The 23745-nt window shown below is 41.1% G+C and overlaps 2 protein-coding genes across 3 annotated transcripts; both read left to right on the top strand.

Annotated features, from left to right (window-relative positions):
• The first annotated feature begins 155 nt into the window (after positions 1 to 155).
• On the top strand, positions 156 to 14655 carry LOC131700601 (treslin-like). Of its 2 annotated transcripts, none has more exons than XM_058998989.1 (22): positions 156 to 1565; positions 1925 to 2222; positions 2522 to 2757; positions 3094 to 3334; positions 3479 to 3611; positions 3736 to 3878; positions 4069 to 4269; positions 4382 to 4533; positions 5075 to 5175; positions 6416 to 6509; positions 7017 to 7099; positions 7299 to 7526; positions 7754 to 7841; positions 7970 to 8048; positions 8379 to 8519; positions 8750 to 8846; positions 9542 to 9603; positions 9890 to 10039; positions 10385 to 10530; positions 10620 to 13176; positions 13548 to 13673; positions 13876 to 14655. In XM_058998989.1, the coding sequence occupies exons 1-22, from the start codon at positions 873 to 875 to the stop codon at positions 14016 to 14018; spliced, it is 6192 nt and encodes a 2063-aa protein (XP_058854972.1). In that variant the 5' UTR covers positions 156 to 872; the 3' UTR covers positions 14019 to 14655. The 2 variants fall into 2 exon arrangements, with proteins under 2 accessions (XP_058854972.1, XP_058854971.1); XM_058998988.1 differs by having other exon boundaries at positions 2519 to 2757.
• Positions 14656 to 17697: 3042 nt separating this feature from the next.
• LOC117429822 (creatine kinase U-type, mitochondrial-like) lies at positions 17698 to 22785 on the top strand. Its single transcript, XM_034049669.3, has 9 exons — positions 17698 to 18052; positions 18998 to 19196; positions 19424 to 19519; positions 19741 to 19962; positions 20124 to 20209; positions 21184 to 21307; positions 21691 to 21825; positions 22069 to 22194; positions 22510 to 22785. Exons 1-9 carry the CDS (start codon positions 17901 to 17903, stop codon positions 22621 to 22623), a joined length of 1254 nt encoding a protein of 417 aa, XP_033905560.3. The 5' UTR covers positions 17698 to 17900; the 3' UTR covers positions 22624 to 22785.
• The last annotated feature ends 960 nt before the right edge of the window (positions 22786 to 23745 follow it).

The following is a 23745-nucleotide window of genomic DNA, read 5'->3' as shown; positions in this document are numbered from 1 at the left end:
AATTGAAAATAATAATACTTTTAAAAATGTAAACAGGACAGAACTACCCACTATTACACTATTGCCCCAATCAACCTCTTTAACTTTTAAAAAATATCTGTTGAATTTGATATAGCCAATCACAGACAGTGGAACGCAACTTCTTCACCACGTGTGTACCAATCATGACTCGCTTTTCATGGAATGTGTCCAATCCGAACTGGCATCTGGCGTCTATGGACCGCACGTATGATTCTTATCCAATTGGAATGGGGATCCTAGATTACAGCCAATGGGAGTAGAGAGGGTGGGCGATCCAGTGGTGAGCGCGAAGTGTTTGAGTCAGCGAAGAAGAAAACCAAAGATGGCGGCTGAAGTGTTTGTCTGAGGAAAACAATAACAGATTATTATTTTTTTGTCACTTTTGACAGCTACAATTAAAGTAAAACAGATACATCCGTTATACGAATAAACGCGCTTATAAATATGTATATACTTTAACTGAGGGGGGTAGTTGTTATGTATCCCAACACGCATTGTAATGTACTGTAATGAAAATGTGTTTCTAAAACTGACTTTAATAATAACATTATAGTAATACAACTAGACTAGTATTTTATAAGGTAAAACTATGTTAGTGTTTTTTAAGTACCGGTACCAGTACTAGCCACTGTAAAATAGTAACAAAGGAGAAAGGCTTACGCGAACAAAACAAATGAATATAAATTGATTATAAACAGAAAAATACAAGTAGACGGTCTGTCTTGATTGTTTCAAATGCAACATCTGTTTTTGAATTTTTGTCTGAAAGAGACGGCGATAGAGAGAGAGCGCAGCTTGATGGAGTGTCGCCTTTTCTTTAAAGGCGCATACAAAGTTATACTAATTGCAAGATGGTTTCTCGTAATTTAGTGTTTCTGATCGACACATCGAGTTCTGGAGACAGGACTGTCTCGGGTGGTGTTTGTGCCGAGGCGAATCTCCTAAAGCACGGTGTTTTGAAAATCCTCAATTATTTTGGATGCAGGTTTGGTTTGGATAAGGTCAAATGGGGGTACAAATTCTACAACTCGCGTGGAGCCAGGGGCAAAATATACCGAGCTTCCGATTTTAAGGAGCTCAAAGCCAAGAACTTCGAGGATTTCGAAGGGGAATGTCAGTCTAAGTTTGAAGAAAACCAGGCAGGGGAGACTTTGGACAAGGGGAAACTATTGGCACCCAAGGCACAGGTTATCCAAACAGCACTGAAAGAGACTTTGCTGGATTTTCAGTGGGACAGGCCTGACATCACCTCTCCGACCAAACCAGTCCTTCGACCCAGGAGGAGAGGGCAGTTGCCTGGCAGCAAGGTGCCACCGAACCTCGCTTTGGCAGAAGACGAATTATCACTGAAAAGCCAGAATGTGGTGTTTCTCGTCTCTACATGTCCGCACTCCACAGCAGAGCTTCAGGCGTTCATGTGCTCAGGTGGCAGGAGTGATTCTTACAAAGATGTTTTGGAGGACATCCTGCCCAGGGCTGTCCAGGAGATGATTTTCCAGAATAAAGTTGCTTTGCATTGGCTGGATACTACAGCGTGCAAGAAGGTAGGACGCATGACAACTGTTTAAAACCGTTCACTATTCTGTCTCTGCACTACATTTCCACTGTCTTCTACAATCTAAAAACACAAATCTTTATTTGAAGTTCATTCTCATTTATTTTGACATCATTTCTTACACGTTTTTTTTTCAGTTTTAGGAATATGTAAAACACCTTGCACATAACCCCCAGCACAACATATTACAATAATAAAATAGTTTGTTTTAGAAACTAACTAAATTCTGATATTAATCACTAAAGCACATTGTGGGGGAAAGGGAAGGGATTCATTGTAGCAGAAAGGCCTCCCTCATGGGCCAAAACTTGTACTAAATACGTTTTTTTTGTGTGTGTTTTATTACAGCTGATGGAATCTCCTGATCATGCTGGGTATGAAGTGCTATCTGAGGTGTTGAGACAGGCTGGTGGGAGTTTAGTGCCTTTTCACGGTATACTTGGACAATCCCTTTTGGGGAGAGATGGTGCAGGAGGATCACCCTTAATGCAGTGCTTGCCCTTCACTGGAGGTTCTCTCATCCATTTGCCTGGAGTAAGGGAAGCAGTGTTCCCCTTTGACTCCAGCATTAATTATCTGATGTCTTCAGAGCGGATCTACCGTGCTGCTTTTCCTGTGCAGTGTGGACTGCTGCGCTGTGGAGAAGGTAAAGCGTATTTAGGAAACTGCATGATGTTCTGCAGGTATTAAACCCCTCCCCCCTGAGAGATGACAAAGACATATTGAACAGAGGGCAGAAGCTTAAGCTCAAGGACCTCAAGGTTGTATTGAAACTTATTTTTGTAATTGATCAATACATAAACAATTCCCCTGCTGATGTTTGTTTATTGAAGTTGGCATAGACACTGCAGTATTTAGGTATTTTTGAACAAATTCACACTCTAATTAAGCCATGGCCAGATAATGATATTTTTTTTTTCCCTTTGGTTAATGTTTTTGTAGCAGAGATGATCATTTGCAGCATTTCCCTGGAGTCCATGTCCAGCAGACAGAGCGCTTTGCCCAACCCGGTTAATATAACATTGAAAGAAGCCCTTACAGACTGGAGCTGCCTGAAACCCAGGGTGATGAGAACTGACACCTGGGTAGTTCAACAGGCTAAGGAAACCGCTGGGAGTGATGAAGAAAAAATTGCATTTCAACAACTTTTAAAGGAGCTTGCTGTGCAAAGTCTGCATATGGTGGGTTATTTTACAGTATATCTTATTTAAACTTTTATTCATAACCATAAATATTCAATTATAAGGGAAACACATATTTCTACAATAAGTTGTTTTCATTTTGTGCTGTGATAATTATAAATGTTCATTTGAATGTTTTATTTCTTTAAAAAAAAAAGTGTTTCCATGAAGCAGCAGAGACATAACATTGTGTGGCGTTTTAAGTATCAGACATTTTTTTTAGTTTAGGTAATTATTAAAAAGTACAGGTACATTAATCAAGAGACTGTAAAATAGGTTTAAAGAATCGGCTGGAAAATGACTGACTCATTAGCCGTTTGTTTTTGGTTGTTTCAGGTTGTTAGCGTTGATGTGAGTGGAGGTTTCCCTCCCTGCACTGGGGTCCTGTCTCCACTCTCTGCCACCACAGCTCTGCTCACCCTACTTTACCCAGAACCTACATCTGACGGAGGCCTCTTGCTGAACGAGTTGGTGTCCCAGGGGAGCGACGAACTTTCCACAGACTTACCCGACATCGTCTCTAGTGTCTTAAACCATGTTTATGATTGCATAGAGGACGAGCAAGAGAACAGCTCAGGTGAGGTTTTGCAGTACAATTATTCAATGGGTCCTGCAAAACAAAATAACAGTGCTTTTATCATCTCTTTGGGATAGTAGTAGTGCGTTATTGTTTGTTTTGTTTTTTTATTTGATTTTTTTATTTTCCCTCTTACTCTTGTAGAAGACCCTCCTGTCCCTGACTGGGCACAGCAGGAGCTGTCCTCGACCTACCCAGGGCCTTCAGCTCTTGTGGAGGGATGGTTCCCACTGTCTGATCAGTCAGGAGTCAGTTCCAACTTGATGGAGTCAATCAGGTATTTCATGTACTATGCAAGATTTTGATATATGCACGATATCTGTGTAAAATGTTCAAGTAAGAGAAACAGTCTAACTGACTGATGCAATGTTGTTACCTGATAGAAGTGTTTCTGTCGGCAGGTTACTGCATGCTGCCCCTGAGGAGGATGAGCTGGATGAAGGAACGAGCTCAAACCCAGAACAGGATCTAACAGCCTGTTTGTCTGAACTATACCAAGGAACAGCTAGCTCAGAAGATTCAGAGCAGCAAGGCAGGAAAAGATGTAAGTATAACGGAGTCTCATCTCAAGTATTGCTTTACTGGAGTCCTACTTCAGTGCCATAAGTTCATATCACTGCAGGATATGCCAACTGCTATTTTAGTAAAGTCTTTGTGTGTGTTGTTTATTTATTTATTTATTTATTTATTTATTTATTTATTTAATAACATAATTTGTTTTTCTTACCTCCCAGCTGGCGGACCCCGTACTCCAGTAAGACAGAAGATGAAGACCATGAGCCGTTCCCTCCAGATGCTGAATGTGGCCCGGCTCAATGTGAAGGCACAGAAGAGTCAGCCAGACGAACCTCAGCCCAGCGAGAGGGGACCTGTCAAACAGGGAAAGAGGCGATCGGGAGACAAGCAAGGAGGGAAGGCAGGTCGCAATTCAACACGTAAGCATCTTAACTGTTCTGCCGCCTCATTTATGTCAAGAGTTGAGATTATTGGATAAATAAATTAAAATTTCCTCTTGAGATTTTCATGATTTTTTTTTTGTGTTCTTAGATTTTAAAAGTGAAGAGGAGCTTCTGTCCCATCTTAAGGAGAGTTACCAGAAGGCTGTGACCGAACGAGACTCCTCTCTGGTTACGCAAGTCCAGAACTCCCTTAATCTCATTGAAACATTTCTGAAATCAACAGACAACCAAGAACTGGAGGTAAACTGAACATATTTATTTTATAGGAAGGATATTGATTACAGCTTTGAGTGTGTGGGAAAGGTTCCAATTATCAAGAACTCTCCTCTCAAACCTCTAAATGCCATTAATGGGAATACAGGGGCTCTATTTGATAGCCTTTTGAGTGGAACACTTAATATTCTTTCTTGCTGCACTTCCCATTGTATTTTACAATTATATTTCTCCCGCTGAGAATGTCTTGTACTTATGTGAGGTCCTAGGAGATGCAGAAGTAAGTTACAGCAAATGAAATACTTGAAAATGATGGCATAAAACATATTCTTATTATAAAGCTGTAAAGGACATGGATTGATGTCAGATCCAAAAACAATTCATTTCATTATAATGGATAAGAAAATGACCGGGTGTCAGATTTGTACACATTGTGGGATAGTAAGCGATTTCAGCTCAAATTTAATACTTATTTTGAACTGATGAAATGTGACCTGAGGCAGCAAGAGGCCCATTTATGATACACTTAGGGGAAAAAAAATCAATATTTCATCCATCTCTGTTGCAGGTGAATTGTGCCCAATTTGTGCAGGAAAACCTTGTTAAGTCCAGCAAATTGATCAGACAGCAGTACGCAAACGCACAAGACAATGAAGCAAAGGTTCGCGAGTGAGTATCTAGGGCTTATAATTTATTTGTGCTGTATTTAAATTGCATTTATTTTCATAACAAATAAACTTAAGAACATTCTCAGTTATTTGAAGAAAAACATTTTGACTTTTGTTATAAAGACATTGAAAGACTTCTGTTGAAACATTTGTCTTTGAATTTTAGTTTGTTTTAATATTTCTTCATTGAACAATATTGAGTGTTAATTGGTTATGGATAAATTATTAACAGTTTATTTGAACACATTAATACAGATTAAACCATTTAAACATTCCAGACAGATTATATATATATATATAATATTTTAGCTCAAAGAGCCAGCTGCCCAACGTTTCGATATGTTGTACATATCTTTCTCAAGGGAGCCTGTGTTTGAATCAAAACATTGGAGGTATTTATAGGTTTTTGACGACATGACAACTACTTGTTATTGTTTACATTCAAATCCATGATTTATTCTTACATGATGTAATGGTGTTCTATATATTGTGACATCATTTTTACTTCTATCTTTGAATCTATATTAATTCTAATTAACACTACTTTATATAAACTTATATTTTGATTATAACATGCAATGCTGGCTCTGAGGATCAGTCTAGATTTGGCCTCCCCAGCGCATCAGCATGCACAACTTTTGAATGAATTTTGTTTATTTATTTAAATGTTATATATTTATTGAAGTTAATTAGTTCATTCTTTTCTGTTGAGTCCCGCTGGCATAATCGCGTTCAGTCTATTTTTCCATTTACTTTCTTTTATTCTTCTATATGTCGCATTGTCTAATTTGAGCTGTTCTAATACTACAAACTTTACATCGTTTGTCATGTCCCTGACTGGTGAAGTGCTGTACTACTGGTTCATTCATTTTTTTATTTCTAATTAATGAAAGGTGGTTCTGAATTCTTTTATATATATATATATATATATATATATATATATATATATATAATATGTTTATTTATTTTTTGTTAATTTTAATGACACTACTTCTGTGAGCCTTTTTGGGGTCTTCCTTATGACATGGAATACTTGATGGTTCTATTCCAAAACCAAGAACGTTGATGAAACAAAAACATACTACTAATACCGGTCAGTTATTTAAAGAAACTGACATGCAAGGTGATGCAAACCAGGTGGTCATCGTGGACAAACAGGGTTCACCTGAAGTAAACAGGCACGGTTTCCTTTTGGACTTTATGATTGAAGACGTAATGCTTGTATTGTGGTTACTGTCCAGGTGCCAGCTGCAGGTTGTGCTGCGTTTGGAGATGTGTCTCCAGTGCCCCTCTGTTCAGACTGACACAGACGGCCTGGAACAACTGGTAGAGGAGGCAAGTAAAACTGAAGAAAGTTTATTTTGTTTTACTCACTGTATTACAATAAAGAAACATATAATAACATGTTTTAAATAACTTTCATTCAGTAAGTTCAAAATAGAACTGTAAAAATGCAGGTGAATTGTCAATTGCATTGCCATTTTCCTTTTATTTATATTACACATGCAGTACTGTTACGTTTTATGTGAAATTTTAAACCAAATGCATGAATGTGTTTGTTCTATAAATCCATACTACCTACAGTGCCAGTTAGATTGTATTTGACTTTCTACCGTGTCTCAATCTTTAGTTACTTCAATTAGTAAAAAGTGAGTCATAACTGACATCTTGTGGCTGACGAGAGAAGTAAAAGAATATGTATTTCACACTTCTTGCATTTCAGATTGGAAGTTGTTTGTAGACCCTGTGTCTATCTGGCTGACTTCATTTTAACTTGGCTGGTTTTGAACCTGTGAAATGTTTTTGGTCTCATAGTATTCACTGTTTTTTCTGTAAATCCAGATTACAGATATGCTGCGCATTATCTCCTTGTCTAAAGACCCATCTTACCTCGCTAAGTTCCTGGAAGAAGAGATCCTTATAGTGTAAGTCTTTAACTGCTTAATTTACATATATGGATCTATTTGGACGTGTTGGTAAAAGTGGTGTAGACTTGTAACACTGCATGGTCTGTATGTAAACTGTAAATATACCCTAGATAAGAGTAGTAATACATATCTGTGTGATTGTACCATCCAGAAGGAACTAAAACCTTAACAGGCAAGGATTCTTTTTCTTTTGCAGGTACATCAACACCGTTCCAACGATCCTTGGGGATATGTACTCCAGTCTTGGCACACAGCTGCCTGAAAAGTTGACTTCGGTTCTTCCTTCAGATTTCTTCAGCGATGAGTCAATGACACAGGAGAGCAACTCTCCAGCTGCTTCACAGCTTTCGGCAGCCCCCAGTACATCCTCAGCTGGGGGGGAGCGTCTTGAAAACCTGCGCACCAGATCAGCCGAGAAAAAAAGGTGAGACTGCCCCCAAGAAAGTGGAATAAAGTGCAGAACATAGAAACTGTGTAGCCAGAGGTGTATATGCAGTGTGGCCTAGGTATTTTTTGTTTTGTTTAAATATTACACCTTTATCTGAACTTGCAGGTATAATGTGTTCTGTAGAATAGATATTTATCGATGTATGCGTGTACCTTTTTAAATGTGTTTGAAATACTACCTATACTATTTTATTTATTCTTTAGGAGTGGTATGCTGACTCGTCATCGAAGCATGAGTGATGCATCTCAGAGTTTACGGCAAATTGAAATGCCCAAGAAGTCTACAAAAAGGGTAAATGGGGGGGGGGGGGGGGGTACTTTATGGGAAAATCCTGCAATATACTTTTCAAAAGATCATTTGTAAACAAACAAAATGCGCGGAACAGGTTTTAATATTGCTGATTTTGTCTTATTTATTAGGAAAGCGTTAAGTCTCGTCTTTCTTTTGCTGTGGAGCTACCTTGTCCTGAACCACCACCACCCAAAGAAGTAGTACAAGGTGAGTATTTCAAGTTATTTGTTATTCACACAAAGTAACTTCTGAGACAACATTTTTATTTTTAGAGGTGACCTGTTTTGTCCTTTTTTATAATGTTTAAATTCAAAGATATCTTTTAAACAATCTTGAACTCAGTTCTGCTTTATTATGGTTGAATTATTTTCTTGGCAGCCAGCTGTGCTCCTTGTGGGTCACACAATCTGGGTGTCGATCCCATTCCCACTTGTTCCTACTTGAGCATGTCTCCCCAACTTGGCTAATAAGAGCAATGTGTATTGAACGGGTATTTCCTACTTAACTTGTGCTTTTTACTAATGTCTTTTTCTGCAGAGGTAACAAAGGTACGCCGGAACCTGTTTAATCAAGAGTCACACAGTTCTATTAAAAAAGCTAAGCTACCAAGGAGCCAGTCTGTATCTGCTGTGGAGGGACTGAGGCACAAGCGTTCAAGGTCTAAGGATGATGTGAAAGGTAATCATGGCATTTTACCTCTAGAACAAAATTATATGCATGCTGTTATATAATATAATATCATACAAATGCACAACAGTATTGAAGTTAATTGTTGAAGGTGTGGTTTCTGCAACCTTTAAAGAAGGAAAAATCTGCTAAACGTAGCTAAACTGGATCTGTCAATACAAAGGTTCTTGTGACTTATTTTTAGTATGTGCTCTTTATGCTGAATGTTGTACTGTTTCCAGTTTCAGATAATCACAAGCTTCTGACTAAAAAGGTCATGGAAACACCTCTGCACAAGCAGGTCTCAAACAGGCTGCTGCACAGACAGATTAAAGGAAGGTCAGTACAACTGAAACTCCAAGGTTGTTTCCATGGCTTCAAAAAAGAAAAGAAAAACTGCTCTTAATTGTTTGCTATTGTTAATGAGAGAGTTAACTGCAGTAATTGGTCGCATGGCTGACTACGGTGGGACCAGAGTAAGGGCGGATAAATGAATCCTGTTTTGAATGAATCCACAGCTGTAAGAATTACTATATTCACACAATTATTGTTTTGAGATTCAGCTTTTATTAGGGAGCTCCCCTAAATCCCTTGTTTAGAAAGATACAGGATATTGATGCTTGTGACAAAGTAGCCGTGTGGATGCGTGCATTTGCTGCTGAGTGACAGGCAGGAGATCGAGACGGAGTTTCAAGCTGATATGCACCGCAGGCAAACAGAATTTATTTGCATATTAACACATTGAACAGGTCACGTGACACTACCAGCAATGGCAGCGCACGGAGCACATACAACACAGTGTACGAAAACTTTGGTAGGATCTACAATATTTGAACTAATCTTCTCTGTTCAGTAATAAACTAACGTTGCTGAAGAGGTTGGTTAGGGCGGATATGTGACAGGTAGATACACGACGGATTACTGTATTTTAGTGCATAAGTGTCTTAAGATAAATACTTAACTATTGCCAATGATACCAATAACACATTATTGATGTTTGTACTGTAGTGAATTGTATTTTCTATGTGATTCAGGAACTCAATAACAGCTTCTGAAGTCTGCATTGTGGAGGAATCCCCTGTGAAGCCAGAAAATGGTGAGTTTGCTCTTCATCTGGTTTAGGTAAGGTAGTCCAGGACTGTTTCTAATCTGGGCATGTGAAACTAGCCATCGGTATGTAAACTGGGAAAACATCCACACATACACCTGCCAATAACCTTACAATATATATTCGCAGCTTGAAACCCCAGCAACAAAGGTGTAGGGAGCACAAACCATCTTGTGTAAATAAAGGTTGCGCACTGAGGTGTTGTAATCCAGTCATTTCCCACCATCAGCCAATGCTCTTCAAATCAATCATTCATTTTCATTTCTGATTGTAGAGACTGACTTGAGAAGGAGCCCTCGAATCAAGAAGCTCTCTTTCGGCAGGAGGCACTCCAGCTCCTTCTACTCCAGTTCCCAGCCCCGGTCTCGGAACCTGGAGAGGGTCCATTCGGCTTCCCAACTGACCCTGAGTGATAGCAAAGCAGGTGAGTACGGCACTTGGCTTGCAGGTTATCAGCAAGGTCCACATTTTAGAAATACCTTTTTTCCTTATTTTCAGGATGTCAGTTTTGCATGCCTTAATGTTTTTACCTTTTTAAATGTGGTAAAATAATCCTCCTGTGATGATTTTCAGTTTACTGTTTTTGTAGATTGCAGTATGTCTGGGGAGGAGTAAACAAACCAAACTATTATTTACGAGCAGGGGAGGTGGCGGTTGGGGGTTACCAGATGGAGTATTGGTGTACTTGCTGATGTCCGGTAAAATGTAGGTCATTTCACTAAGGTATTACTTTTGTTTGTGTGTAATCGAAACAATGCTTGTATTTCAGGCATGCTGGATATTCAGACCATCAGGTCTCCAGTACGGCTGCTGTTTGGTGCCATGCGCTCTCCCAGCCACTCTGAAGCCTGTGGTTCCAGGGAAGAGAGAAGGGCTGGTATGGAAGAGCAGGTTTCGGAGGAACTAGTGTGTCAGGTACGTACCACACCCATGTCACTAATACAGTGCCATTAAATTGTTGAAGAGGGAGCAAAACCAGTTTGAATATTTAATTTATTCTACAGACTCCTAAGAAGACTCCTAGAAAAGCTCATAGGAAGCTATGGAGCCCCACGGGCAGAGGCGTAACTCCTAGGAAGTCTCCACGTACACCCACCAGGATCCCATGCCAAACCCCTGTGATGAGCCCTGTCCTGGGAATAAGATCAGAGACACATGGGTCATCTTCTTGGAAGTTAGGTGGCAGTCCTTTCAAATCTCCTGTCCGGAGAAGCCAGCGTTTGGTATTGGGAACTCCTCTCAAGGATAGCTCACCAGGCAACCGTCTGAGGACACCAGTAAAGAACTTTGTGGAATCCTTATTGCCTGCAAGAACACATGCAAAGTCTGGTATTTTGCAAAGCCCAACCAGAACACCCAAAAAAACTGTGACCTGGTCGCCTTCTCCACAAAAACCCAGGCTTCAAGGACAAGCTCATGTGGCGTTCAAAGTACCGGAGTCCCCCTGCAATCCATCTCGCCACTCCCCCAGAATGTTAAGGACACCTAAAAAAAATGGTACCCCAAGAAAGAGTCCTCAAACACCAGGTACGCCAAGAGCGTTAATGACAACCCCTCAAAAAGCATGTACCCTGCAAACTCATCCAAGATCCCAGAGCATAACAAATTCACCAGTAACTTTAAGGAGCTGCCAGGGTCCATGTGCTCCCAACTCTCCAGTGGGAACTCCACCAAAACAAATTGCCACAAGAACTTCACTGAGAATCAGTGGACAATTAGGCACTCCAAGAAAAGATCATTCACTATTTGAACATTCCCCCCAGAAGGCAGGACATTTTACCCCAGAGAAAAAACCTTGGAAAACAAGCTTGGTTGCCCCCCTAACTCCAAGAACACCTAAAGCCTCCAAATCCTGTACGCCATTGAGAAATGATGCTGATGCTGGAGCTGAGCTTTGTGGCAATTCCTCTCCTGTTAAACAACCTGCTAGGACTCAACAGAAAAGTCCTCTCATTCCACAGAGGATTTTTACAAGGTCAGGAGGAACACCTTTGAAAGGAACTCCTCCTAAAAACCCTGTATGGACGCCATTGAAAAGTAGCAACAATAATGTCACACCAAGGAAAAACCTTCAGAAGATGGGAGGAACAACTTTAACAGACAGGCTAGAGACCGCTGATACAACAGCGCTTGCAAGTGCATTTTCCAGCTCCCCTGTTAAGCCCAACATCGTGAGCAAGCCACTGGGTGGCAGAAAGAATCGGGAGAAAGCCAGATTGCTTTCAAGTTCAAGGTCCTGTGGGTACCTGCAGCAGACTGCCAGCACTGATGAGATTAGTCCCCCTAAACTAAAGAGAGCCTTCAAGTCAGACAGCATGGGCAGCACCCAGACAGGTGTTTGTAAACAGCTGCCAGGATCCTCGGAGCTCTCCCAGAACAAAGCCATTTCCCAGTCTGACGTGGTATCTGTTTCAGAGAGGCTAGACTCTTCTTCCCAGGCTAGCACATGCACATCTGGGTCTTTCGCAACAACAGAAGAGGAGGAGAGCATTGAAATCTCTGAAGCCACAATCCTAAAAACAGAGGATCTTAAAATGAATATTTGTTTCACCAGAAAGCCCTCAAGGTCTGATGAGGTGTTTGAATTTTCATCCAGAAAACTAGGAGACTCCTCTTCCACCACTGGACCCAGTTATGGGTTCCGTTTGACCCCTGATCGCCAGCAGAGGCGGGCAGCCGCCCGTCTTAGGAGCCCAGAGGAACCCCCAAAGTTTTCCACTCCCCGGACCTCTCGAACACCTAGCCAACGGCGCAGCCCAGCCACTCCAAATACCCCCTCCTACCAGGTAGAGCTGGAGATGCAGGCTTCGGGACTGCACAAACTGAAGTTCAAACGAACAGATTCCTTTAACGCCGGGGAGACTGGTGTAGAGAGTAGCCTGAAGGTGTTACCCCAGGGCAGCACAAAGACAAAAAGAGCAGGACCAGCCAGTCCGCTCACTCGTTACCCCAAGCGCAGGGACACCGGATATGCTTCCCCCTCTTCGCTTTGCGCTCATGGTACACCTGGTAAAACAACGCCAGGAAAAGGTGGGGTGCAGACTTATATCTGTCAGTCCTACACCCCAACGCAGCATTCCAGCACCCCCTCCCCTTCTGGAATCGGAGAAGCTGCCCCCTGGACTCCCTCACCTCAGAGACGAGGCAGGTCCACCCCAGAGAGCCTCATCAACTGGCCCCGGAGGAAGAAGGCTGGAGGCGCAGGTGTTGGCAATAAGGAGAAGTGGGTAGTAGGTGTGCCTCTTAGCAAGGAGGCTGAAAATTTGAAATTGCTGGAGGATCCTGACCTGGAAGGAGTCTGCAGGCTCCAGGATATTCAATCTTTGGATCATGGTGACAGACAAGACTCCAGAGAGGCGTTTGGTCTTAGGTCGAGGAAGAGAGGCAGCAGCGAGGCCTTTTCCCCAGATGAAGAGGATGGTCAGAGGAGAGCGAAGAAACCCCTTCTAAGCCAGCTTGAGGATTCGGACATCACCGGAGGTCTGTGTAACCAATGGGGAGACAGCGAATCCCTGCAGTGCGACAACCAGTTTTTCATTGACAAAGACTTTGTCATCTCGGGTAAGATCTCTTGGTTTAGACGTGCAGCTTCCCTAAGTCTTTCCAATCGCTGTTCAGCAGAGTTGCACTGACCACCTTACTGCAGACAAAATTATATTAAGTGATTCCACTCTAAGGCATTCTAAGAGCATGTTAAGAACTTAATATATTGACAGGGCTTTTCAACTTGATTACCGTGCTCTGTTGTGGTTCTTGAGATTCTGTTAAGATATACTTGTCATCTGCTGTTAAAGGCCTGTCAAGAAAGTGTTCCAGGTGGTGCTGAATCCAGATTAGCAGAGAGGAGGCAGTTTTCAGGCAGCAGCCTATCAGTTTGACCTTTCTTGCTACTCTGCTGTATAATGTAATCGTAATGTATTTTTTTTCTATAGGTGTGACTCCGCCAAGCTGCAAATTGAGGAAGCCTGTATCTGCAAGTGGCCTGCTGGCGTTGACTCAATCTCCATTGCTGTATAGGGGCAAGACCCCTTCCTCAAACAAGAAGAGCTATGCAACAGGTAAGTTTGATTGAACTTGTGTACAGAAATGCTTTTTTGAAGTCAGTGGGTTTCACTTCTTCTAATCTAATAATAGATGTAGATTATATGTTTTGCTGTTGGGGCTGTGTCTGTCTGTTTGGTTTGTATGTAAATACTTCTACATCCTTTTTATTTGATTAAGACCTAGGTTCACAGATTGATGTTGTAATCCTTTTCACAGATGATGAGTCCAGCCTGGACACGTCTGCACAGAAGAAGGCGGCAGCACCCATGGTCGCAGAGCAGGACATGTCCCCGTTTAACGGAGCGTCCAGGCAGCGATCAGTGAACAGGCCCTACAGCAGGAAGAAGCTGTTGTCATAGTCAACAAGACTCCAGCTGAAATATTTCATTGTGAACACTTTGATTTTTTTAGAAGCCTGTTGATTTATTTTCTTCCTATTTTAATTTATTTAAACCTGGGGGAGTCTTTTCAGGTCAATATTAAGCAGTGGTTGCACTGGCTTTGTAGGCTAGAATACATTTGCCCTTGGTCAGTAGGTCAAGCAATTAGGCTACGTTAGCTATTGTGTAGTATTGCAATTGTTTGTACTTTTGTTCATAGTCAAATGACCGCCTTAAGGAAACTTCATGTGTGGAGCAATTCAGTCCCTGCATCCAGTTCAGGAAGTAATAGGACATTTTACTGTTTTTTACTGTAGACAGTTGTGTGAAACAAACAAAAAGCAATATGAGAAGTACTTTGCCAAAAAAGACCTGCGCAGTGGCCTTGAAAAAGTTTTTATGTTTAAAGGCCAGATAGAACAAAAAAATTTGAGCAAATGATTCTGGTTGTGAATTATGTATTTTGTTATGTTTGTCTTTTTTAAAATAAGGTGGCGATATGTAGATTGGTTGTATATATTATATATATATTATTTAAATATTAGATTTGCTAATTAATGTGAATGAATGAGAAATATTTTACATATTCAGTATAATAAAAATGCTTGTTTTCTAATGCAATGGAATTGCTCAGTGGTCAGAAGCCTTTTAAGGGTTTTAATTTCTTGGTTTACAAATATGTTTTCCATGTTTTTGAGGGGTTGGCAAAAAGTGTTTGTATAATTGACTGCCAAGCTGCTTATCTCCAACCACTTGAAGCCAAGGTATCCACCCTCACACCCACACAGGTAACAAAGATCAGGCTGCTACGTGATTAGAGTCACAGCGTCTGTATTATCTCAACCGGAACATTTCTTTCTTGTAGTGTGTGTGTGTGTGTGTGTGTGTGTGTATATATATATATATATATATATATATATATATATATATATATATATATATACACACACACACACCGATTGATTCGAAAATAAATTTACCACATGAGCTATGGTGTGTTGATGTGGTAAATTTACTTGTATATATGCACTCTTACACAATTAAACTTCTGTTGACCTATGGAAGGGCATGACTAGAAAAAAAATGGTTTAAAGTATTACTTTAAAAAAAAAAAGTGGGGTCTGAAATTATTATTGCGAATTGGTTCGTACAGTAAAAGAAAAGCCTCACTTCTGGGTTTTTGTACAATGAAGATATAAAGGTGCAAGTAAACCGTAATGACAGGCATGTACGTTCACAGCAGTCAGTGGCATGTTTTATGGTCCTTTCCTGGAAGGTGGGGCTGGGCACTAGCTTACCAAAGTTACTCTAATCTCAAGCGGAAGAGTTCTTATGAAACTGGGCACTCCCAGTCAAGTCACCTAGCCAGCAGCAGCGGATCCCACAGCAGCCAGCTCAGAAGTACCAGGTACGCATACGGTCTATTTAATCTTACTGAGGAGTGAAATGCTTCTTGCATATAACATGATCTTTTCTTTTTTTATTGGTGTTATAAAGGATGTTTTTATCTATACAAAAATGTGAATAAATGGTTAGCATTCCTCATGGTACCTCTTTATTGTGTCCTGAGTTCTGCAGTTAGCACCCTAAACTTTTAGTATTGATGTACCGAGTCCTCTAACTGTAAGGTAGTAGGAGTTACATTTTTATGTTGGTTTCACAACATGGAAAGCAATGGAGTCAACCTTATAACTGCATGCTCTCGGTGTAAATTGAACTCAAGACATCTAGAAGTATTCGGTTAACGGATTTGAGAACCAGAACCAGTTATCCAACTTGTGTTTTTTTTTTTAAAACCCAGTTTTCATTTTTGCAAGGACATGTGTTGTTAAATCAAGTGTTTTGAATTGGTAGAAATGTTGTAATAATGCCACTAAACGTTTGGGATTCCTTTCATAATAAAATCCTTCAAGACAGGGCTATCAAGGAATACCGCACCATTTAACTGTGCTTAGGGTTGCATTACATGTTAAACAGGCCCATGTCACTTAAATGGCCGTTAAAACGTTGGAAAGAGTTGGAGTCTTTGTGTTCTCTGGAAGAGGAAGGCTTACGAGTTCCTATCTTGAAAGGCAATGGTTCCTCGATAAGATCCAAGTGGACTCTGAACCGGGAAACGTTACTCTGCTACGAACGCATTGTATGAACCATTTTTGAGAGTGCTTCATGGGATATTAAAGATCAAATTATTTTTATTTAAAAAAAAAAAAAAAAAACACTGCAAAATGTTATCCGGTGCGTACTTGTTTGCTAAGGGTTGTACAAACATTAAGCTTGGTTGGTATATATATATATATATATATATATATATATATATATATATATATATATATATATATATATATATATATATATAATATACACACACACACACATAGGTATGTATGTGTGTGTTATAAAGAGACGAATTTACTTTTGTCCATATTTTATACATACGGTCAGTAGTATTCCTTGTAAAACCAATCTCTGATTACGCCAGTAAATATACAATTTTCGCTTATGTCACAAAGAAAATTCGCCACCTATTGTGACGACTAATTCACGCCACGCACTGGCGGTTCATTTGATCCATCTAGGCCGGGGTCTCGTTCAATGCCGCTGCACATTTACTGAAAGGTAACGGGTTTAAACGGTGACACTACTTTTGAATGCTAAGAAAAAATTTTAAAAAATAAAATAAACATTTAAAACCGATTAAAATAAAATATTGGAAGAAAATATTGGAAAATAAACAAGCTTGTTATAGGCAATATTGACCGGACAGTAAGACCTGAGAGCGTTTTTATCAATTATCATAGTATGGTAGTAGATTTAAGGTTATAGTATCTCAATGGACATTTCTGCAGCAATCTCGTCCATATCAATTGTATAGTGGTGGCTGATCTATCATAATAAACAACAGTGATGATTTAAATAGTTGACCTACTGGTATTGTATTTGACAGATTTTACATTGATGAAGTGATGTTGCCCATTGGAATTCCTGGAAATGTTAATGTTTCAGCGGTAGTACAGTATGTAGGTTATGTTTTGCGTAATATGATTTACAAGGACCTCACGGGACAGCCCAATTTTATATTTGATATTATTGTATTTATTTATTCGGAAGGTTTTGTTGCTTGGATACCACCAGCAAGCGCGCACCATGGCCCTGTCCAGATCTTACGGTGCTGAACGTGGAACGCGGGCATGCAAGCTACACGAGCTGCATGCACAATGAGTTCCGCTACTGCAGAGTCCGCTGGCAGTGCGATGGATGTCTGACACATGCATCACACTGTCTAACTGCAGTCTAATCACGAGCAAAGCAACAATCCCGCATTATGTTTATATTCTTAGAAATGCATTTATATTGCAAATTGTCTGGCGCATGATTTTTGGAAAGCCTATTCTTCTAACAAACATTTGTGAAGTGTGTACTTTTGCTTAGCCCATGCTATAATAACAAAAGACCATTAGTTGTATACCTACCATACAATTTAAAGCAATTTAAAAACGATACACTCATTCCAGTATACGCATCAAATCAGTACTATAGTCCATGAAACGGTCACTTCTGTAAGAACCCGACTTCAGTCTCAGAATAGGGATTAACAGATTTGATCTGATGGATTTTGTCTAGGTTTTTTTTTTTTTTTTTTGGAGCGCGAGAGGGGGTGGGTTGTTGCTGCAGTCTTTGATCTCATCGCGTACAGTTGTGCTTTATTTAGTAGTCGTACCACGTTCTCTCCCTTATTAACCACTTTCTCTCCTGATCCAATTTTGTACACTCTTTCTCTCTGTGGTTGTTTTGGGACCGTTACAGTTTGTGGAGGATTGGCCAGCAGTCGTTCTCCCTGCCTTTCTCTAATTGTGGGACAAAATGGCAAGCACCTTCACTCGGGTTTTGTCACGGAAGAGGACCGTGGGTATCCTGTCGCTGGTCGGAGCTGGGTCCTTAGTGACGGGCTACCTGATCAACAAGGACAAGGTCCATGCTTCAGCGCAATCCAGTAGGAGACGGTACCCGGCAAGGTAACCACTATACCCACTACCTTATACCCGCTAGGAACTGCAACCGTCGAGGCATGACCCATGACACATTTAAGATGTTCTGATCGCAAACTGTACATTTTCTGCTCACAGCATATGTTTGCATAATAATACCGTTCTGGGTACAAGGCACTGTGACGGAGACGCTATATAGGGCAATTCAAGTTATTATTTAGTTAATTGTGGTTGTGATCTTTAAATAGACATGTTAAAAAAAGAATAAGGATTTTTTTTATTACATTTGCATCCTTTTTAGTGGTACCATAATCAGTAAATAAACAGATCTGCCAGGGAAAAAACCTTATGCAATGGAATGTGATTGCAGATTTATTAACATGGACACAAGTCACACGACATGGCCTGTTTAAAACGTATAGCTTTGATTGGGTTTGTACTGTACAATGAATCCTCATTCTTTGATCTGTTAATCCCAACAGAGCAATGCATTTGTAACAATAAACTTTCCAGTCTATCTTTTGGAAACCTCTATAATTCTAACTGAAATGTTTTAAGAAAAGGGAAAACATCGCTTGGTTCTGTTTATTCTTACTACAACAGCAAAATAATAGCATCATTAATACCACAGCTGCAAGAAAACGACATCTTTGTATAAAACAAGTATAGCTGCACACTGTACTACAACCATTGAACCTGAAAAGAAATACGAAACGGTTTAGCCTCACAGTACAGTACCTTTAACAAGTATAATAACGTTAGGACTTGACATTTAGATCTTAATGAGGTGTCTGTAAAAATCACAACAAATCACATATTGCAGCAAAAGTGAATCCAATTTCATTGAGAGATTGTAACTGCGGTGGTTTCGATTGGCTACCAGCAATGCAGTGAGGAGGCTAGCTCTGGGGGTGCAGTATAAATGTCACTGTGGTTTTATTACAGTATTGATTTCTTTTTTCTACATGACAGTGCTGAGTACCCTGACTTGAGGAAGCACAACAACTGTATGGCCAGTCACTTGACCCCAGCTATCTATGCAGAGCTCATTGACAAAGCCACCCCCAATGGCTTCACCCTGGACCAGTGCATCCAGACCGGGGTGGACAATCCTGGCCACCCGTTCATTAAGACCGTTGGCATGGTAGCTGGGGACGAGGAGTCCTACCAGGTGAGGGGCAAAGAGGACATTAGGGACAGTGTGGACATGGGTAAGAGTGACATTCAAATGTGTGCATATAGAAAGAAACCCAACAAAATGAGGTACATTTTCATGTTTCGTTTTGTATTTATGTAATTGTACTTACAAGCAATTTAAATAATGAGTTGCGTTGTCAGAATTGTGTCACAGTTTCCAAAATAAGAATTAACTCATTATATATTTTCTGCCATGTACAGGTATTTGCTGAATTATTTAACCCCGTCATTAAGGAGAGGCACAACGGTTATGACCCCCAGATTATGAGACACCCCACTGACCTAGACGCCAGTAAGGTAGGTACAGGAGCTCACTCCCACTGCATTAGTATTAGGATCTAACATCAATACTAAATACACGTGACACGTTATAGGGTTTAACACATCCTTTCATTTCACTGTACCTTCGTTTAACTCAATCAGTGAAAACATTTCCTCTGCTCTACTTGTGTTTCCAGTATTGATAGCTTCAGATAAATGATGCATTACTGACACCCCTCCTGACGTGTCTCATTCAGATCCGGTCGGGGGTTTTCGACGAGCGCTATGTGCTATCTTCACGGGTGAGGACGGGCCGCAGTATTCGGGGGCTCGCCCTGCCCCCTGCCTGCACCCGTGCGGAGCGCCGGGAGGTGGAGCGAGTGGTGGCGGATGCACTGAGCGGGCTGAAGGAAGACCTGCTGGGGCGCTACTACAGCCTGACTGAGATGACAGAGAAGGAACAGCAGCAGCTCATCGACGTGAGCAGATATATAAATATACTGTGCATTGAGAGAGAGAGAGATTTAAAACAGAAAGATTGACATTAATGCCGGCCTTATTGAGCAGTAACAGTTTAATACAGAGCTTTCTCTTGTAGTCTTCTTATTGCCCCTTATCGTGTGCCTTCTGTTCTGTCCAGGATCACTTCCTGTTTGATAAGCCTGTCTCTCCACTGCTGACCTGCTCAGGGATGGCTCGTGACTGGCCCGATGCCAGGGGAATCTGGTAGGTTGTGGATCCTTCTGTTGAAAAAAGAAACTCAGACCCATGTAGCAGGACTGGAAGATCAGCTAAGAAGTATCTATAAATCCTACCCCTATTTGAACAGTAGGTAAAAACACACTTGTCAGGGTTGGGCAATGCTCCAGTGTGATCAGGATTTGTTCTGGCTTGTTTTTCAGTGCCATCCTGTGCCCATAAATAGACCAGTGTGCTGCCAGACATCACTACCTTAATTCTGTGGCTGTCCCACTGAGATTCGTCCTACCTCCCGCATGGAGAGCATGCCAAGACTGCTTCAATAATTCATGCCTGAGTCTGCTCTTCATTCACCCTTTCTCATCCTTCTTAATCTGATACTCTGCAGATCTTTCAGCTTGCTAGATTTCTCTTCTACATGATCCCAGACAGCAGGTTTAACACACACACTGCAGAGGATTTATACCGATTGTTAAAAACATACGTCCAGTAGCACAATATTTGACTATAGAGCATAAATGAAAGAAAGCGATCCCACTCTTCAGGACTCCTGAGCAGTGGGTTATTTAAGAGCTACTGCAGAGCTATTACAGGCACATTTGAGTAAGTAATGTGTCTGTGCTAGTGTGTAATTCGGTAACCCTTTCAATTAAAAGGAACATATTACTGAGTAAGTGTTTGGGAATTATTGGGTTAATGGTCAATACTGCAAGTTATATTTAAAGCTATAAAGTGCATTTGCCCTTATGCCCTCATGTGGTAATTGCATAGTTGATACTTGGCTACACAGCAATGTCTATATACATATATGTACGTACCTTGTAACTAAATGCAATTATGGCAAAACTAATTCCTAAAAGTAATGTAAAAACTATGAATGGTTATTATCAAATTGTAGTTTTTAAGGGTATTGCCAGCTTTTCAAATGTCCATGGAAAATGTTTAAAGGCATCAGTGAGCTCCTCAGAGCCTCTCTAATCTATATGTTTTGGCCGCGGCAGGCACAACAATGAGAAGACCTTCTTGGTCTGGGTGAACGAGGAGGACCACACCCGCGTCATCTCCATGGAGAAGGGGGGCAACATGAAGAGGGTGTTTGAGCGCTTCTGCAAGGGGCTCAAGGAGGTACACAGAGACTTAGAGGATGGGGATGTGTAGGGAGTCTGTGTGTCTCTAGTGTCTGCCTGTAAACAATCTTAACTGGGCCAGCTGGCTCCACAGTGGTGGGTCCAGGCAGAGCCACGTGTGAAGGACAGCAGGAGAATGTTTGCCACATCAGGTGGGCAAACTGTTGGCCTGGCCTACTGTCATCACTGTGAAGCTGCATCCATCCCATAATGATAAAAAAACATGGTTAAAAAAAAACCTTATGTGTGTCTGTTTAGGTCGGCATGCATGTGCATTTAGGGTCTTTGTCTGCATGTGTTATTTACAATGATGGTAGTAAAGTGTGTGTGCTGTGTGTGATTGCACATTCAGAGCGCTGAGGGCTGTGTGTTTTCTGACAGGTGGAGAGGCTGATCAAGGAGAAAGGCTGGGAGTTCATGTGGAATGAGAGGCTGGGCTATGTCCTGACCTGCCCCTCCAATCTGGGGACAGGCCTGAGGGCTGGCGTGCACATCAGCCTCCCTCGGCTCAGCAAGGTAACCTCTCCATACGCAGAGACTGCTTTTGTACTCTTAATGGAAAAATGAATCAGTCTTTATAAACCAGGAAACTTAACTAAACTGCTGATACTTTCAAAATATTTATAGGGGTGCAATGTAAATAATATAGTCCTTTATCCACCTTGTGAGTATTGACAGGCATATAGACACACACACACACAAACGCCTCACTGGATCCTAACCCTGCCCTGATGAGCCCCTCTATCCCATTCTCTGCAGGATCCACGCTTCCCCAAGATCCTTGACAACCTGCGTCTGCAGAAGCGAGGCACAGGTGGCGTGGACACCGCGGCTGTCGGCAGCACCTTCGACATCTCGAACCTTGACCGCCTCGGCAAGTCTGAAGTATGTAGATACCTCAAGACATCGAAATATCCCATTGATAGCCAGTGTATCCACTTCACATAAGACTCCATTTGCACTAATATAAGTCTAATCAGTATTTTGTAGTGTTTTGGTCCTTTACAGATTAGACATACACTAAAGAGACTCCTGTGCATAGCTAGATATATTATTTGTGTAATTTTTGTAGTCAATCCAATCAATTGAATAGACCACATTTGGAATCAGTGTGGGAAAGATATCCTGGTCAGCAGTCCTTGCCTTGCATAGGAGAATCCCAAAGGTAGTATCAGCGCCTGTGTTTGTCCCTGTGTGCAGGTGGAGCTGGTCCAAACCGTTATTGATGGAGTGAATTACCTGGTTGAGTGTGAGAAGAGACTGGAAAAGGGGCAAGACATCAAGATCCCTCCACCCCTCAGCCAGATCAAGTAGAAAGTCCCGGGGGCACGCTTGGCAGATGCTGTAACAGCTTTTAACATTGCTGTCCTGGCACTGTGTCTCAGATGCAGGACGCCATGCAGAAACAAAGCACTGTGTACCCCGAAAAACATTGCAAGGAAATGCCTAATAAAACCTAGAGCTGCTCTAACACAATCAGCTTTGTTGTGATTATATGATCATATTTCATGTGTCCCCACACAGTGAGTTCAGTTCTTATAGCGAGGTGGTAAATATATAATGACATACTAGAAATGATATACTAGTAATATTATATTCTGAAGAAAGATGTGTAAGTAATTCACAACTGTAAAAGACCAATAATTTACATTTAGCCTAATGTATTGTTTTAATGTTTATTGGTAAATAACAAAAGGCAAAACATATTAACCTCTATCACAGGATAAGTAACTAAGGGTAGGATTCATTTGGTAGGTTTCCTTTTTATTTCCAGTTTTGGGTTCATTTACTCTGAAACAAAGGGGTTTCCTTCCTGTTTTTCCTTCGTTTTGCTCAAGCAGTCAGGCCTCCCTGCCTCTCTGCCTGTCAGCCTGCCTGCCAGCCTGCCTGCCTCCCTGCTCCAAAACATGAAATCCTCAAAAGGGAAAGGCTATTTCTTTTATTTCTTGGCGCACTGCAAACAGCAAGGCTGGGGAATCACCATGGTAACACGGAAAAGCTCTGTGAGCTTTGGGTCACATGGCCTTGCTGGCAAAAGATCTTTTGGGTCTGAATTGAGGCAATTTGATTCTGAAGAACGAATGGCTGCTTCTGTTGCTCTGCCCATTGTGCAACTAGACTCCCCCCCAACCCCCCACCCCCCACCCCCCAGCTCGGTATCCCAGAAAGATAGAAATAAGTTAGGTGCTTCCCTTCTAATTAATACAACATATAGAAGGTTACCTTTTTGGCAATGTTGCTTTTCAGATTTACCATTTTCAGATTCATTTGGTAAGCTCTGATTTCAAATCATTGTTTTGTGTTTCCTTCAGGGCATTTAAGTGTTTTTCCCCTCCCCCTTAGAGGTAACCCAAAGCAAAACAACAAGACAGTGTTGTGGGTTCAGCTCTTTTATTATAAACAGTATTACTGCACCCCCCCCCTCCACACCCCCAC

This window comes from Acipenser ruthenus, chromosome 24 (genome assembly GCF_902713425.1).
Source record: "Acipenser ruthenus chromosome 24, fAciRut3.2 maternal haplotype, whole genome shotgun sequence".
Lineage (NCBI taxonomy): Eukaryota > Metazoa > Chordata > Actinopteri > Acipenseriformes > Acipenseridae > Acipenser > Acipenser ruthenus.
This window is presented reverse-complemented; position numbering and strand designations above follow the sequence as displayed.